This window comes from Rhinopithecus roxellana, chromosome 15 (assembly GCF_007565055.1).
Source record: "Rhinopithecus roxellana isolate Shanxi Qingling chromosome 15, ASM756505v1, whole genome shotgun sequence".
Lineage (NCBI taxonomy): Eukaryota > Metazoa > Chordata > Mammalia > Primates > Cercopithecidae > Rhinopithecus > Rhinopithecus roxellana.
This window is the reverse complement of record NC_044563.1, coordinates 124,597,571-124,614,881: the sequence shown is the minus strand read 5'-3', so window position 1 is coordinate 124,614,881 and position 17,311 is coordinate 124,597,571. Positions and strand designations below refer to the sequence as shown.

The window sequence follows — 17,311 nt, the reverse complement described above, 5'->3', positions numbered from 1 at the left end:
GTCTATAATCCCAGCACTTTGGGAGGCCGAGGCAGGCAGATCACCTGAGGTCAGAAATTTGAGACCAGCCTGGCCAACATGAGGAAACCCTGTCTCCACTAAAAATATAAAAATTAGCCCGGTGTGGTGGCACATGCCTGTAATCCCAGCTACTCAGGAGGCTGAGGCAGGAGAATCGCTTGAACCTAGGAGGTGGAGGTTGTAGTGAGATCATGCCACTGCACTCCAGCCTGTGCAACAGAGGAAGACTCTGTCTCAAAAAACAAACAAGCAAACAAAAAACCTAAGTAAATGGAGAGATACACAGTGTTCATGGATTTGAAAACTCCACATTGTTAAGATTTCTATTCTTCCCAAATTGTTCAACAGATTCAATGCAATTAGTATCAAAATCCCAGCAAGATCTTTTGTAGAAATCAGTAAGCTGATTCCAAAATTTATATGGAAATGCTGCCTCAGTCTTAGGCCATTCTTCTCATCTCACACTAAATTCTATATACAAATCTCATCCATAGTCATGGCTTCAATCACCACCTGTACCGAATATATATTTTGAGCACAGACTTCACTTCTCCCACAGAGTCCTCATCTAAGCAAGCTTTAGAAAAGGAAAACTAAGTAAAAAAATATTTTGATAAAAAGGCTAATTATAAGAAGTAACATCCAGGAAGAAGTGGCAAAGGTTAGCTTAAAAAAAGAAAAAAAAGAAGAAGTAAGAGTAGTTAGTTTAAAAATAAAAAGGGGGTTTCAGAGAACACACTAGATGACAGAATTTAGTAAGGAGACCAGGGGAAAGACTGCCTTTGTTTCAGTGACAGCCATGGTTACAAGTGATAATGTAAAATGCCCTAAATATGAGCAGCCATACTGGGGAAAGATTGGGCTAAGTAACCTAGATACCACCAGCCTATTCCCCAAAGGCTGTCTCTAAGCTTGTTGAGGGCCCTGTACAGACACAGCCTATCTTGTGTTCAGAGTAACATAAAGGCTCCGAATGATTCATAAGAAATTAGTACAACAGCTGAGAAGGCGTTTATTCTCATGGGAACAGTAGAGTGTAATGTGGGAGTGAGGTTACTGATTAGGTAGTAGTTTTGTGGTTCACATGTATCTCATTTCGAAATAATAAAATGGCAATAAAGAACATGGACAAATGTCTTCTAGTTGGCAAAATTTAGCTTAAACACTTTTCCATGAAAAAAAAAAAAAGCTTCTAAACTTTTACAGTCCATGTAGTTGAAGACTTAGACATCTGACTTAAAATCATCTTGCTAATGTCAAATCCTACTTTCACTTATTCTCAAACCCAGAAATGCTCCATCTTTGAAATCAACAAACTGAAGTATTTCAATTTCTGACCATAATTTCCTTCCTTTGTGGTCTCTCAGTACCTCCCAGCTATAAACAGGTAACAACACAAGATTCCTCCCTAGCACACACTCTACACATCTAGTGAGTCACTGGGTCCCGTACATTGTCTTCTAATGCATTCTATTCTAATATATTTGATTTCCATTACCTTAGAAGTAGCGTGCTAATTGCCTAATCCAATAGATACTTCTGTGTTTTATCCTTTCTATAACAACTTAAAATGTTGGCCACATCCATTTGAACTTTAAACTCTCTTGCTTTCACTTTTTTTTTTTTTTTTTTTTAATGGAAACAGGGTCTCACTCTGCCACCCAGGCCAGAGTGCAGTGTGATCACAGCTTACTGCAGCCTCAACCTCCAGGGCTCAAGTGATCCTCCTGCCTCAGCCTCCAGAGTAGCTGGGACTACAAGCATGTGCCATTACCCCCGCTATTTTTTGTAAAGACACTTTCACCATGTTGCCCAGACTGGTCTTGAACTCCTGAGCTCAAGCAAACAACCTGCCTTGGCCTCCCAACGTGCTAGGATTACAGGCATGAGCCACCGTACCCTGCCCGCTTTCACTTTTATGGTACTTCTCTCTCTTGGTTTTCTCCCTTTCTACTTAAATCATGGTTGAGTTTAGGTGTCATTATTTTGTATACCTACTGAAACCAAATATATCTGTATCACAGCACATTATCATCTCTGGTTTATTTGGGTTTTATTCTGCCACTGTCAACTCCTTGATGATGGAGATGGTATCTTTCAACTGTAATTCCAGCTCTGGTATCAGGCACCTGATATATTATTCATGACTTTATTCAGAAGCTACATAATAAATAAAAATTAAGGGTCAGGTTCGATAACCACATAATTTTACTCAAGTACTGTTAAACTGTCAGGTCACTTGGGGGATATAGACAGATATAGACAAAGTGCTTTCTTTGGTGAAGTTTCATTTCATGAGGAAAAATTCACAAATAACAACCTTCAAAACATACCTAACCACTGTTGCTGAGATATTTCACACCAGTATTTTCTCACAGAAAGAATGTCTTTGAGTAGTATGTTGCTATAATCAGCTCCGTAAACAGCACCACTAGATGAATCTTTCACTGTATCCATGATATAATTCAAGAGTTCTTGACATTTTAGCCTAGGTGCTCCTATTTAAAAATAAACAAATAAAGAAAAACATAAATTTAAACAAAAATAAAAGACACTTGGAATGGCAACTATGTAAATAATTTCATTTGGGAAATTACTATTAACTAACCTTCTTCTGTAGAGAAGAAATTGGCAAATTATGGCCCCAAGTAAAATTCAGCCAGTTGGCTGTTTTTGTAAACAACATTTCATTGGAACATAGTCACATCCATTCATTTACTTATTGTCTATGGCTCCTTTTGTAATTAAGACAGAGATGACTACTATATGGCCTATAAAGTCAAGGACATTTACTATCTGGCCTCTTTACACAGTAAGTTTGCCAGTGCCTCTTTAATAGGAATATATAGCAAAAACAATCTTTTTTTTTTTTTTTTTTTGAGATAGAATCTTGGTCTGTCGCAGTGGCACAATCTCAGTGCACTGCAGCCTCCACCTCCCAGGTTCAAGTGATTCTCCCACCCCAGCCTCCCAAGTAGCTGAGACTACAGGTGTGCACCACCACGCTCAGCTAATTTCTGTATTTTTAGTAGAGACGGGGTTTCACCATGTTGGCCAGGCTGGTCTTGAACTACTGGCCTCAAGTGATCTGCCCACCTCGAAAAGCAATCATTCTTAAACAACTAAAACCTTAATAATTCACAATTTCTGGTGTTAGACCAAAAATGATCCCAAGCTTTTTGGCACTCTTTATGAAGAATAAATTTATTAGAATAACATAAGATTACAAGAAGAATATTTACTTTGGAAAGCAAAATTAGTTCTAAGTCCTATAATAGCATTTATGGCATACAAATACCTCAGGTTGTAATTTTTTTTTTTTTTATGACAGGGTCTCGCTCTATCACCCAGGCTGGTGTGCAGTGGCATGATCACACCCAAAGCAGCCTCAACCTCTCAGACTCAAGGGATCCTCCCACCTCAGCCTTGTGAGTACCTGGGACTATAGATGTTGTGCCACCATGCCCAGCTAATTTTATAAATTCTTCATAGAGACAGAATCTCTCACAATGTTCCCCAGGCTGGTCTTGAACTCCTGAGCTCAAGGGATTCTCCTGTCTTGGCCTCCCAAAGTGCGGAGACTATAGGTATGAGCCACTGTGCCTGACCCCCGTAGTCATTTTTAACAGCATATTATTTACTTATTAGAGATTCTGAAAACTCAGCATCACTAGACACATATTCTTGAAGGTAACAAAATTACATTTAAAAATAATTTAATTCTCATTTTCAGTAAATTATATTTATGTCACAGCAGAAATGCCATTTTTCAATACTGACAATCTTAAAATTGAATATATTTATTGCTGTAACTATGAGCAGAGCACAACTCATGTAAATATGAATATATTCTGGATTAGGGTTTTCGTATGATGAAACTAGTTACATTCACAAGTATCAGACTATGGTAAATAAATATACAGTGATATAACTGTAAAACCATCTTCACTTATGGCTCATTTCATAATTTTAGGCACTGTCCAGTTATGAAATGCACAACCATGTGATCCTTTTTTCTAGTACCCTGTGCATCTCTCTTACAGTCCTTGTAAACATTTTTCTAATCTAAAACATCCATTGCATTATTAGATCTTTAAGGAAAGGAATTAATCTCTATATTCTGACATAAAAGCCCAGTGACTGCCTTAATAGCAAATGCTCAATAAAAATTAATTTGTGTTGAACAACTACAGAAATTAATATTATAATAAAATCTTATTTTTCTATGTCCTTTATCCCAATATATCTCCCTCCCCTACCAAATATGAGAAGTATTTCAAGTAATGCGTTGACATTTTTTCATTGTTTTGCTTGTTTTTGAGGCAGAGTATCACTCTGGCACCCATGCTGGAGTGCAGTGGCCCCATCATGACTCACTGCAGCCTTGACCTCCTAGACCTAAGGGATCCACCCACTACAGGCAAGCACCACTGCACCTAGCTAATTTTTTAAGTTTTTGTAGAGATGGGGTCTCCCTATGTTGCCCAGGTTGGTCTCAAACTTCTGGTATCAAATCTTTCTTAAGAGTACAACTAAATTGCCTGCAGAGACTTTTTTTTTTTTTTTTTTGGACACAGGATCTCACTCTGTCACCCAGGTTGGAGTGCGGTAGCATGATCTTGGCTCACTGCAACCACTGCCTCCTGGGCTCAAGCAATCTTCTTCCGTAAAGCTGGGACTATAGGTGGTCACCACCACACCTAGCTAGTTTTTGTGTTTTTGTAGAGACGAAGTCTCACCATGTTACCCAGGTTGGTCTCAAAATCCTGTGCTCAAGCAATCTGCTTGCCGCGGCCTCACAAAGTACTAGGAGTAGAGGCATGAGCCACTGTGCCCAGCTGACCTGCAGAGACTTTCAGGAATCTTAGAGAACTTAACATTTTTCACAGCTGAGTTTTACATTATCTAGACTCTATTTAAGCTTTGTACAAAAGCAGACAAATCCTAACATAAAGAAATGAACAGGCTGGGCACAGTGGCTCACGCCTATAATCCCAGCATCCCCTTGGGACAACAAGGCGGGTGGATCACTTGAGATCAGGAGTTCGAGACAAGCCTGACCAACATGGTGAAACCCCATCTCTACTAAAAATACAAAATTAGCTGGGCATGGTGGGGCATGCCTGTAATCCCAGCTACTTGGGAGGCTGAGGCGGGAGAGTCGCTTGAGCCCAGGAGGCTGCAGTGATCCGAGATGGTGCCATTGCACTCTAGCCTGAGCAACAAGAGCAAAACTCTGTCTCAAAAAAAAAAGATAAGAAAAGAAATGAACAACAGGCTGGGTGTGGTGGCTCACACCTATAATCACAGCATTTTGGGAGGCAGAGGCAGGCAGATCACTTGAGGCCAGGAGTTTGAGACCACCCTGGCCAACATGGCAAAACCCTCACCTCTACTAAAAATACAAAAATTACCCGGGCCTGGCGGCGTGTGCCTATAGTCCCAGCTACTCTAGAGGCTGACGCAGGAGAATCGCTTGCGCCCAGGAGGAAGAAGCTGCAGAGAGCCGAGATTGCACCACTGCACTCCAGTCTTGGCAACAAAGCAAGACTCTGCCTCGAAAAAAAAAAAAAAGGAGAGAAATCATAATATTTGCTTACTTGTTTCTTCTCAGCTGCCTTTTACTTCTTTTTTTCTAATCTCTATTTCTTTCATCATACCTTGGATACCAATACTAAGCAAGAGTGGCAAAGTCTAGACATATGTTAAATTTCCATCAACCCTCCAATCTTTTGGGAAAAAAAAAAAAAAAACTGAGGTGGGGTGAGGGAAGAGTAACTCCCTGGTTTTGCCCCAAGATTAAAAAGGTTTAAGTTACAAAGTCAAATTTGAAAGAAAAGGAAGCTGTAAATAAAAATACACATTTTCAACTACTTAAATGACCTGCATTGATAATTTTACCATCTCTTTCTTATAAACAACACGCTGATGCATTTTCAAATGTAATCTACTTTGTTAATTTTGCAATTAAAAGGATTGTTCACTGCAAGGCAAAACTACTGTACACGCTGCAAACTTTTCTGGTGGGTTACAAAATTGACGTGTTATCTTTCTCTCACATTCACTCTTTCAGTAAGTACCTACTACATCCCAGCGTTACTAGCAAATACAATATTTTACCGGATACAAAGTTACCACACAGAGCAAAGTGGGTGCAGAATATTTCGGAGTAGTTTTCCTTTGTCTCTGCTGGAGTCTCTGACGAGGGGCTGAAGTTATCCACACAAGCTGGCATCTCAGGGGAGGTGGAAAATTGACTAAACAATTATACTTTGCCCTCAAGTCTCATATCACCATTCTGAAATATCATTCACTAATAATCTGCATACTTGTACTAAATATTTACTAATTTGGATGCTCTCCTGATTTTTTTTTTTTTTTTTGGGGGGACAGTTTTGCTCTTGTTGCCCAGGCCGGAGTGCAATGGCACGATCTCAGCTCACTGCAACCTCCACCTCCCAGGTTCAAGCAGTTCTCCTGCCTCAGCCTCCCGAGTAGCTGGGATTATAGGCACCCGCCACCACGCCCAGCTATTTTTTGTATTTTTAGTAGAGATGGGGTTTCGCTATATTGGCCAGGCTGGTCTCGAATTCCTGACCTCAGGTAATCCGCCTGCCTCAGCTTCCCAAAGTGCTGGGATTACAGGTGTGAGCAACCATGCTCCACCCTTCTGATTCTTTTTTTTTTTTTGAGACGGAGTCTCGCTCTGTCGCCCAGGCTGGAGTGCAATGGCCGGATCTCAGCTCACTGCAAGCTCCGCCCCCCGGGTTTACACCATTCTCCTGCCTCAGCCTCCCAAGTAGCTGGGACTACAGGCGCCCGCCACCTCGCCCGGCTAGTTTTTTTGCATTTTTTAGTAGAGACGGGGTTTCACCGTATTAGCCAGGATGGTCTCGATCTCCTGACCTCGTGATCCGCCCGTCTCGGCCTCCCAAAGTGCTGGGATTACAGGCTTGAGCCACCGCGCCCGGCCCCTTCTGATTCTTAAGAGTTGGTATCACAAAGCAACATCCTTATCTGTGAAGAGCCCAGGAGTCCCTGAACACACATTTCTGCCTCTAGCTTTTCAGTATGTATAAAGCCCATTTCCTTACAAAAGCTTACCAGGATCCTGCATTTTGGTTCCAAAAAATCAACTCTTCACAATATTAATTGTACAAGTTAAAGATAGGAACTATCTGGCTCATCAGGAGAAAAAAATCTTTTTTGGGGTTTTTTTTCCCTCAAATCATAGTAAGTACAATGTCAATTAAGTGTTGGAAGGAAGGAAGTGTTGGAGCCAAGGAAGCTCACATGATCTTAGAATGAATCAGCAAAAGTACAGAATGAAAGATAAGTAAGACTTACTGCTCTCTGTACTAATCAGAATATACCTAAAAGATTGAGTCCTGGCCAGGTGCAATGGCTCACGCCTGTAATCTCAGCATTTCAGGAGGCCAAGGTGGGAAAATCACTTGAGGTCAGGAGTTTGAGACCAGCCTGGCCAACACAGTGAAACCCTGTCTCTAATAAAAATACAAAAATTAGCCACACATGGTGGCCCGTGTCTATAGTCCCAGCTACTTGGGAGGCTGAGGCAGGAGGATCACCTGACCCCGGGAGATAGGGATTGCAGTGAGCCAAGATCACACCACTGCACTCCAGCCTGGGCTACAAAGCAAGATCTTGTATTAAAAAAAATGAGTCCCACACTTTTTGTTTGTTTTTCTAGCCTCTTCCCTGTACGTAGAGGCCCACACTTCAAGACAGATAATTAAACTGAAGAATATTCAGAGGAGAGTGGTATAACACCTAGGTCACATGAGATAAAGAGAGTGAGTTTATGAACTTTAAAGATGAGGACTCAGGAAATATTGTGGCTACCTTCAAACATCTCTAAGGATGTCACACTAAAAAAATAAACAGGAGTTTTTGATATACTCTCAGAAGGGAGAAGCAGTAACAAAAGACAGGTTTTTAATACTTTTTTTTTTTTGAGAGTCTCGCTCTGTCGCCCAGGATAGAGTATAGTGGCGTAATCTCAGCTCACTGCAACCTCTGCCTCCTGGGTGCAAACAATTCTAGTGCTTCAGCCTCTCAAGTAGCTGGAATTACAGGCGTGTGCCACCATGCCCAGTTAATTTTTGTATTTTTAGTAGAGACAGGGTTTCGCCATGTTGGTCAGGCTGGTCTCAATCTCCTGACCTCAGGTAATCTGCCTGCCTTGGCCTCCCAAAGTGCTGGGATTACAGGAGTGAGCCACTGCGCCCGGCCAGTTTTTAATACTCTTAATACTATTCAAAGATGGAAAAGAAAGCCTTGAAAGTATATTCAATCATTAAGACTGCACTTCTACCTAAAGGCTAGGGACGTATAGAGGGCATCCAAGACTGGGTAGTTAAAACAGTAATTTTTAATTCCTTCACTGGGCATGGTGGCTCACATCTGCAATACCAATAACTAGGGAGGCTGAGCAGGTGGAGGACTGCTTGAGGTCAGGAGTTCAAGATCAGCCTGGGCAAAACAGTGAAATAACATCAACTAAAAAAAAAAAATTAGCCTGGCATGGTGATGCACATCTGTAGTCCTAGCTACAAGAAAGCCAAGACAGGAGGATCACTTAGGAACTCAGAAGCTTGAGCCTGCAGTGAGTTATCATCACACCATTGCACTCCAGCCTGGGTAACAGAGTGACGCCCTATCTCTTAAATAAATAAATCCCTTCAATCCTCAGATTTCTGTCATTCTATGCTTGAATAAATTTCCCCAAATATTTGAACCAGTAATATTAAAAATCAGGCTGGCCTGAGTGCAGTGGTCTTTACAACTAATTGATCACAACCAGTTACAGATTTCTTTGTTACTTCTCCACTCCCACTGCTTCACTTGACTAGCCTTAAAAAAAAAAAAAAACCTTTTAATAAAAATAAAAATCATTATATGTACTTGCACTCAATTTTTAATCTTATTATATTTAGAACAAACTTATGCAACAGTTAAGTCCTTAAAATGATCTGGAAAAAAAACCCATGAAACAGTAATCTGTTAAGCCATTTATTTATAATTTATAACACCACTTACTTCTATTTGCACATTTGATGAAGTATTTGACCAAACTACTGATTTCCTGCATCTTTTTCTGCCTGGAGGCTTGTGTTGAGGCTGATACATTTGGTTTTGCTATTCTCAGACATTCTGTTTCTTTCTGAATATACCTCTGTAAAAACCTTCAAGAAAACAAAATTCAATTTCAGAAACTTGTTGAATCCTTAAATTATAATAATTTCAAAAGCTGTTCATGCCATCACAAAAGCAACTTTTAAACTACCTTTCTTAGATTACTATACCAGCTGAATAAAACAAATAAAACAATTAAATCTCTCTTTCAAGGCCTAACGCCTACAAGACCAATTTAATGTCTGGTTTGCAAAGTCCTTAATCTTCTATGACTTTCTACTGCTTTACTGCCTGCTTTCTAAATTTATCATTAAAAGTTCACAGTGCTAGTAAGGACCCTCTCAATCCTCTCTGAACTCCTTCTGTTATTCTGTACTGGATCTACCTCTTTCTTAGGCAGTTGGTAATGTTGCTAGCCATTAAATGAAGCCTGCCTAGAAGATACTCATAACTAGCCAGGAGTGCCAGGTACATATTTGACCTACCAGATCAGCTTATACAAAATAGTATTCATCTTCAGGTTATATTTGTTGTATTTAAAATAAACTAGAAAGCCAGAGGAAAAAGAGCATGTATGTTTCATTTTATATGCATTCAAATCTGCAACAGTCAATCTAATACCAAATAGGAGCTAAAAATAAAACAGAATCTGTCGTAAACACTGAAGGACAACTAAATACATACTTCCTCATGACAACAAACGTTATTTCTAGTTTATTTAATACTCTATTTAAAATACTTTATTCATCTTTCCTAATTCTTACAATCTGTTTCTAGTTATAAATGGATTTCATGGTTGAAAATGATGTCTCAATGTAAAAATGCATCAACCCTGTTGGTTTAACTGATTGCTGTCCAGCAATCAGTTGTGTTTTTTCATTGTTTGAGGTTCTTTTTGTTTTTAACCAAATTCATATACAAGTATTCCAATCTTCCTTTTACTTGTTTTATTACAATTTAACACGTGGCATTTACTTATAATCAGAGCAATCTTTAAAGGTGTGAAAGTAATATCCAAACATTTATTATAATTTTTTTCTCTAATCTGAAGTCTTGTGAACTAATTATAATGACAGAAATTCTCTCTCAATTTTCAGTGAGATATGTCTAAAACATTTTATTGAAGAAATAATTTATAATTTTTAAGTTTAAGAACAAGCTTTAAAAATTATGTTTTGGATAAATATTAAATGCCAAATTCATATGCAAGGCATAATGATATATAGGAAACAAAGACAAATGTTACGACACACAAAAATAATAGTACAACAGAAATAAATATGAAAGAGAAAAATGAAGACAGTAAAATAAATTTGAATAGAATACCTAAAAACAGCATCCCAATTCAAGTATTTTCCTTGTTTGGAATCTGAATGCCGATCTAGATGTATAATTGTTTCAGGATCTCGAATCAGGCGCTTAAATTTCTCAACTTCTTTCTGAAAATAAAAAGGAAATAATAATGGGTTACTAATCACACTTATTTCAAGGAAAAATTGAATTTAAGTAATTTACTACCTTTCGTTCTGTAGCTCTATCATGTTCTAGTTGACGGCAGCAAATAAGCAGATCATTAAGTGCTAGACTCATGGTTCACAATTTCAGAATACACATCACTGTCTGCAAAAAAAAATATATAGGTATATATGTATATGTATATATATGCATAGAGAGGTGTGAAAAAATGTATATATATAATTATTTCATATTGCAGTATTTATAGATTTAATCGTACAATTAGAAGCATATTCTCATCAAAGGCACAATAATTTTTCTTAACATTTCCATATTTAAAATGAGATTTTCTTAAAATCTATACAAGCAGTGCTGTAACACAAAAATGTTTGCCTTGCTTGCAGTGGTAGCAGGATTAAAATAAAAGTTAATTTACACTGGTTGCGGTGGCTCACACCTGTAATCCCAGCACTTTGGGAGGCCAAGGTGGGAGGATCACAAGGTCAGGAGTTCAACCAGCCTGGCCAATATGTTGAAACCCTGTCTCTACTAAAAATACAAAAATTAGCCGGGCTTGTTGTCGCGCGCCTGTAATCCCAGCTACTCAAGAGGCTGAGGCAGGAAAATCGCTTGAACCCTGGAGGCAGAGCTTTCAGTGAGCCAAGATGGAGCCATAGTACTCCAGCCTGGGCGACAGAGGAAGGCTCCATTGGGGTGGGAGATGGGGGAAGTATATTTACTTTTTATTACTCTAAGACCAAAGAAATATGACATTTAAATTCAGACATGAAAGATAAATAGAAAACAGCCAGGCAAATAAGGAAATGAGTACTCAGGAATTTAACATTGACAATGAATTATTTAAAAGCACTCTTGGCCAGGCGTGGTGGTGCATGCTTGTAGTCCCAGCTACTCAGGAGGCTGAGGCAGAATAATCACTTGAACCCGGGAGGCGGTGGCTGCAGTGAGCAGAGATAGCACCACTGCACTCCAGCCTGGTGACAGAGCAAGACTACGTCTCAAAGGAAAAAAAAAAAAGAAAAAAGCACTCTTGCTCATATGGAGAGATGTGTCATTTTGCTGAGCCAAAGGCTTAAAACATGCTTTGGAACTGATAAGTAGGAGGCTATCAGAGCTAGTAAGCTTTGCCTACCACTTCCATCTCAACTGGTAATTAAGGTTCTCATTGAAACATAACGATAGGAGTAAAATATTTGTTTTAAAAGGAAATTCTATGCTATGGTGGTATATTTTGCAAATGTCAAGGATCAACTATGTTTTACTATGTCTTGATTCCACTGTAGTAGCTCTCTTCTTTTGGGGGCTTCTGATATAATCAAACTCTCTTTTGATGTCCTTCAAAAAAATCTAGTAAGAACAGCATTTCAACATGGACACAAAGATGGGAAAACAGACACTGGGGACTGTTTGAGGGACGGAGAGAGAGGGAGCTATGGCTTGAAGCGCTACCTATCAGGTACTATGCTCACTACCTGAGTGACAGGATCATTCGTACACCAAGCCTCAGCAACATGCAATTTACCCATGTAACAAACCCACACATCTACCCCCAGAACCTAAAATAAAATAGAAAAGAAAAAAGAAACAGCATTCTGTTTTACTAGTTCTGATCTAAACCTTTATATGATACAAAGAAGTTTTTTTATTAGACTATGAATGTCTGTAAACAGAGAAAAAACACATATATTTATGTATATTATACCTACACATACCTACATCTCAAGATGTAAAAAGGTAGGGAAACTCCTTCTCCTATCCATCCATCTAAATTCTACTTAATCTTTCAAGATCAAGTATGTTTCTCTGCCCCGATTCAATCTCACAGAATCTCAAAATTGGGAGGAACTAAGAGACCAGGTCCAATCATCCTATAAAGGAAGGAATGTCTCCTACAAAATGAATGCCCTGTCTTTGAATATTCTCAGTAAGAGCTGACTACCCGGGCCTGGCGCAGTGGCTCATGCCTGGAATCCCAGCATTCTGGGAGGCCGAGGTGAGCATTTCACGAGGTCAGGAGTTCAAGACCAGCCAGCCTGGCCAACATGGTGAAACTCCGTCTCTACAAAAAACACAAGAATTAGCCAGGTGTGGTAGCACGTGCCTGTAATCCTAGCCATTGGGGAGACTGAGGCAGGAGACTCACTTAAACCCAGGAGGCGGAAGTTGCAGTTAGCTGAGATCACGCAATTGCACTCAGCCTGGGCGACAGAGCAAAAATCTGTCTCAAAAAAAAAAAAAAAAAAAAGAGCTGACTACCCATTTTATTAGCAGACGGCTCTAATTCTCTTCTCCTTTTGTATTCACTGGTGGTTCTTCTGACCTCCCCCATCCCCCAACACTATGACAACCTCCACTTTACTCTGCTATAGATTACAGATTGTTATTTGAGTCCTTTTCATTTAATTATATACTTCCTGTGAACAAGTATTATCATTTTTGTTTTTCTATTCCTTATGGTTTTATCTAGGAATCTTCTTACTTCTTCAATTTCAGTTTAAAGCCCTCTTGAGTCAATAAGGAAAATGAAGCTGGTAATGTAACCAACGAAAATACCTTAGCAATATCCAAAGAACCATAAGGGTTGGCACCTTTATTCCTAAATATACTAAAGATTTGCCACTTCCCGGAAAAGGCAGCCCTAAACTTGACTTTTTTTTCCCCCATGGTGTGACTTCTTTGAACTTGTTTTTCTTACCTTCAGTTTCTTAATGATTACTTTGAAGAAAACAAAACAGTTCAGTATTATCTACATAAACAGAAGATGTTCGTTCACTGATAGATGCAAACAATATTTACGACGTATAGGTAGACAAATGATGAACTAAACAGATACAAATCCTACCCTCATGGAATCATATCTGGGCAGCAGAGTGACAGTAAACAAGTAAACTGATAAATCAATGCATAATTCCAAATTGTGATGTATGCCTCTGAGGAAACAAAAATACAGTGATAGAAAATAACTGTAGAGAGGATCATTTTAGATAAATTGTCAGGGAACATATCTCAGAGGAGTTTATAATAAAGCCAAGATCTGAACTAACTGGTGCCAAACCAAAAAAGGGCTAGAGGACCAACACTTCAGGGAAGGAAACCAGCACAGCCAAAGGGTTCTACAATGTAAAAGCATATAGTATGTTGGCGGAACTGAAAGAAGGCAGAGGAACTATTAGGTAATCAACTAGAGTGTCACCACATAAAGATGAACTTCATTTATACATTAATCCAGAATATCTAGGTTCCACTCAAGGTTCAAATGAAAAGATACAGATTTCCTACTTCCTACGAGCCTCTGAATTGACGAATTCAATGTTCCTTTTTAGATCTCAACCAAGTTGACCCCTTTGCAGAACTTGTCAATGACGCTTATATCCCATCTTCCTAGAAATAACTCTGCCCTTGGCATGTCATTCTTTTCTAGTGCTAAGGAGTGTGGCCTCTGTAGTCAGAATGTGTTAGTTCAAATCCTGGTTCAGCCACTTACAAACCGTATAATCTAGAGCAAGTTCACTAATCTCTTCAAACCTCAGTTTCTCAATGAGAAAAGGAAAAACAATACTAGTACCTACCTCTATGAGTTCCTGTAAGGACCCATATACATGCTTACAGTGCCCTGAAACACAGCAAATGTTAGCAATGATCATATTCCCTTCCTTTATGACTGTTTCGAAAGTCTCCTGATAGCTCTTCTTCCGCTCATACCTCAAAGAACAGCTTTGATTTCTTAGTCTCATCCATTCCTACGACTTCAGCAGTTGAAAACCCACAAAATAATATTGCATTCAATGCCAGACCTCACTCCGGAGCTTCAGGGTCCTTCTACACTTTGTGCCTTTACACGCATTTTTCCTTCTATCTGGAAGGCTTCTACCATCTGCCAAGGTAACACTGCGAGGTCTCACCACAAACTGAATTGATAGTCTCAGGCTGAGTTTGCAGAGAACCAAAGTCACTCCTCTACCATCAGAGTACTCCCCATCACATACATTATCATCTATTGTAGTTGTCTTTCTACTTATCTGTACCTGGCAACAATAGTAGCTAACGCTCACGAGTGCTCACCGCAGGTCAAGATTATCTCACTTATCTTCACAAGACAGTAGAGAGAGGCCACACGAGTGACAGTCAGAATTCCAACTCCAGCCGTATGCTTCCAGAGCCCAAGCTCTTAACCGCGAGGCTGAAGTTGAAATATCAATCAATGCTCGCTGACTAAAAGTACTAAATACGAGAGAGAGATCAAAAGATGACTAGTCAAGTCGCGTAGTTAAATCTGAACCCTAAGGTGACACGAAAAGAGGATGAGCAGGAGGGAGGGTTCAATTCAGGGCGTTTAAAAGGATGAGGTTATTGGCCAAGTCCGCTAGGAACCCGAAGAGAGGCCGGGAAAGATGGAGTGAGGAGAGGAATCAAGGGAAAGATGGAGTGAGGAGAGGAGTCAAGGGCCGCTCTGGAGGGGTGCATGAGATTGGGGGTCTGGGGAGAGGACAAACTGGATCGCACGCGACTGAATTTTCCAACGCAGGAGCCTCTGCGTTGCCTCTGCGCCCCTACCGTTGTACTCGGAAGGTCAAAGTGGTATCAACCACGGCGATGGCTGCAGCGCAGATCCCGGCTCTTTTCGCCTCCTCCCGCGGCGACGGCTTCTTTTCCCCGTTAGCCACGCAGGTACCTACTCCCGCTTCCGGTTCAAACCCTGCGTAACTGTACAGCGCCCACTTCTGGAAGAAGAAGCAGGGCCGAGCGGCGGTAGAGCACTGTGTGCCCATGCGCGCCAAGCATCACGCGGTCTCCGCGCTCAAAACACTCCCCCAAAACATCCGGCCCGTCGGAGCAAATGCGCCTGCGCCCTGTCCACCAATGGCCAGAGACCTAGCATTTGCGACTTGCCCTTCGGCTCGGGCTCCGGGGTTCTCACCCACCCTCCTCACCCTCTTCACCCCCGCCCCTCCAAGTCTGAGGACGGAAGTGACGACAGTTCCAAAGGCGAACGGAGGCGGGTTTCATTTCGGCGCCTTTCTTTCTCTGGCAGAAGCGATTGGCTGGCGTAAAGCGAAAGAGGCGGGACAAATTGCCGCGGGTTCAGTACCGCCACTGGAACCGGGAGATGCGGCGCAGGAGCTGTCGCTGTGCTTGCTTTAACCTGAGTCTTGTTCCTTATTGTGGTTCCTGCTACGGTTTTGATCATGTTGTTACCCTCGGACGTAGCCCGGCTTGTATTGGGTAAGCGCGGGCTCGGAAAGGAGGGTTATTGGCCCCGGCTGTGCCGGACACAAGGACCTTTGAGGCCAAAGGTTTTCCCTGGGTGGGGAAGCTTTGGGGTTTTGCCTCCCAGCTTACGAGTTGATACTGGCGGTGATTCTTCGTCACTCGGAGGTTCTAGGCAGTTTAAGCCTCTTTGTATGTAGATGTTTCTCTTCAGAGGCTGCGTGGCGAGGGGAAGGCCGAGGGGAAGCTCGAGGTGGAACACCTGGGGCAGGATTCGGAGGGAAAGTCAGGCCTCCACAGCTAATTAGGACCCCTGAAAGAGCGTTTGCGTGACGGACGAGTTGCGTGTGCTTCAACCTTGGGCGCACTTTCCGTGGTTCATTGCTGGGACCAAAATAGGGCAAAGAGGGACTTCCCCGGCCCCCCATCTTTGTAGGGAGACCTTCCTGCCGCCCTTTTAATTACCCGCCCTTATAACTACGAATTTGGGAGTAAGGGTGATCTTCCTTCTCCATCCTCCACGCAATACGTCGTCCAGTGTAGAGATGTGAAATGCTACTTGCATATTTTAAAACAGCAATTCCTATACCTTTGATCAGCAAAAAATTTCAGAGGGTTAATTGCCTTAAATTAGTTGAACGTTTTCTAGCCCTAGTTTTACCTTCATTTGAGGAGGGGTGGTTTGTGGGTCACTTCTCTGTCAGGGTGTATTGTCTGTGTGAGAAACGGGTTTTGTTGTTTGTCCCCTGAAAGAATAAAGAGGATTGTACTACAGGGGACGAGAGTCACGTAAAGCTCAAAACCCGAGCCAGTGATTTACAGACGTCGTATGCGACGTCCTTAAAAGTAAATGGCAAGCATCTGTGATGAAACCTCCCGTAGTATTCGCAGCCATTACTACCATTATTTTATTGTTCGGAAAACCCATTTGTCTTGTGCCTCCTTTAAATGCCCAGCGCTGTCCACAAAAATGTTATTTGCGTAGGGCTCTTGATAAGCACATTTTGCAGGAAACGTTAAACGGAACTGGTTCCACCATCCATTTTTGAAGAAACTAATGACAAGTTTAAACTAATGTTTTGTTAATGTCTGGTTAATCTTTTGCTTAAGAATTCTGAGTTTTGGCATTTTGGTAATCTAGTTGAGTTTCGGTAACTGTAGTCTTAAACATGATTTCTCAGCCTCAGTACTGTTAACATTTTGGGCCTCATAATTCTTTATTGTGGGGCGCTATCCTGTGCTCAAACATTGTAGGATGTTAGCAGCATTCCTGGCTTCTATTCACTAGATTACAGTAGGACACCGATTCCCCACCCTGCCCTTACCCAGTTGTGATTAGGGAAAATGTCTGTAGGTGTTGCTAGTATGTCCACTGGAGGGCAGAATCATCCCTAGTTAAGACTTAAGTCCTAAGAAAGCAGTATCATTTTCTAATTGAAATAATTCGCAT

General features: G+C 40.9%; 2 protein-coding genes across 13 annotated transcripts in view; one reads left to right on the top strand and one right to left on the bottom strand.

Annotated features, from left to right (window-relative positions):
* ATM (ATM serine/threonine kinase) overlaps window positions 1-15,562 on the bottom strand; it is a 134,151-nt gene extending 118,589 nt beyond the window's left edge. For 9 of the 10 annotated variants that reach the window (XR_004053464.1, XM_030917282.1, XM_030917283.1 and 6 more), the window contains exons 1-5: window positions 15,208-15,562; window positions 10,696-10,797; window positions 10,504-10,616; window positions 9,082-9,227; window positions 2,355-2,519 (exon numbers count right to left, since the gene is read on the bottom strand). Coding sequence is in view for 9 of the 10 variants with exons in the window: in XM_030917282.1 (XP_030773142.1) it covers window positions 2,355-2,519; window positions 9,082-9,227; window positions 10,504-10,616; window positions 10,696-10,767 (496 nt within the window). In the remaining variant the exon portion in view is untranslated. The remainder of the gene's footprint in view (window positions 1-2,354; window positions 2,520-9,081; window positions 9,228-10,503; window positions 10,617-10,695; window positions 10,798-15,207) is intronic. The other variant, XM_030917285.1, reaches the window with a different exon arrangement.
* A 174-nt stretch (window positions 15,563-15,736) lies between these two features.
* Window positions 15,737-17,311, top strand: part of LOC104660483 (protein NPAT) — a 63,328-nt gene continuing 61,753 nt past the window's right edge. For 2 of the 3 annotated variants that reach the window (XM_030917281.1, XM_030917280.1), the window contains exon 1: window positions 15,737-15,876. In XM_030917281.1, the coding sequence (XP_030773141.1) occupies window positions 15,840-15,876 (37 nt within the window). In that variant the 5' untranslated portion in view covers window positions 15,737-15,839. The remainder of the gene's footprint in view (window positions 15,877-17,311) is intronic. The other variant, XM_010360849.2, reaches the window with a different exon arrangement.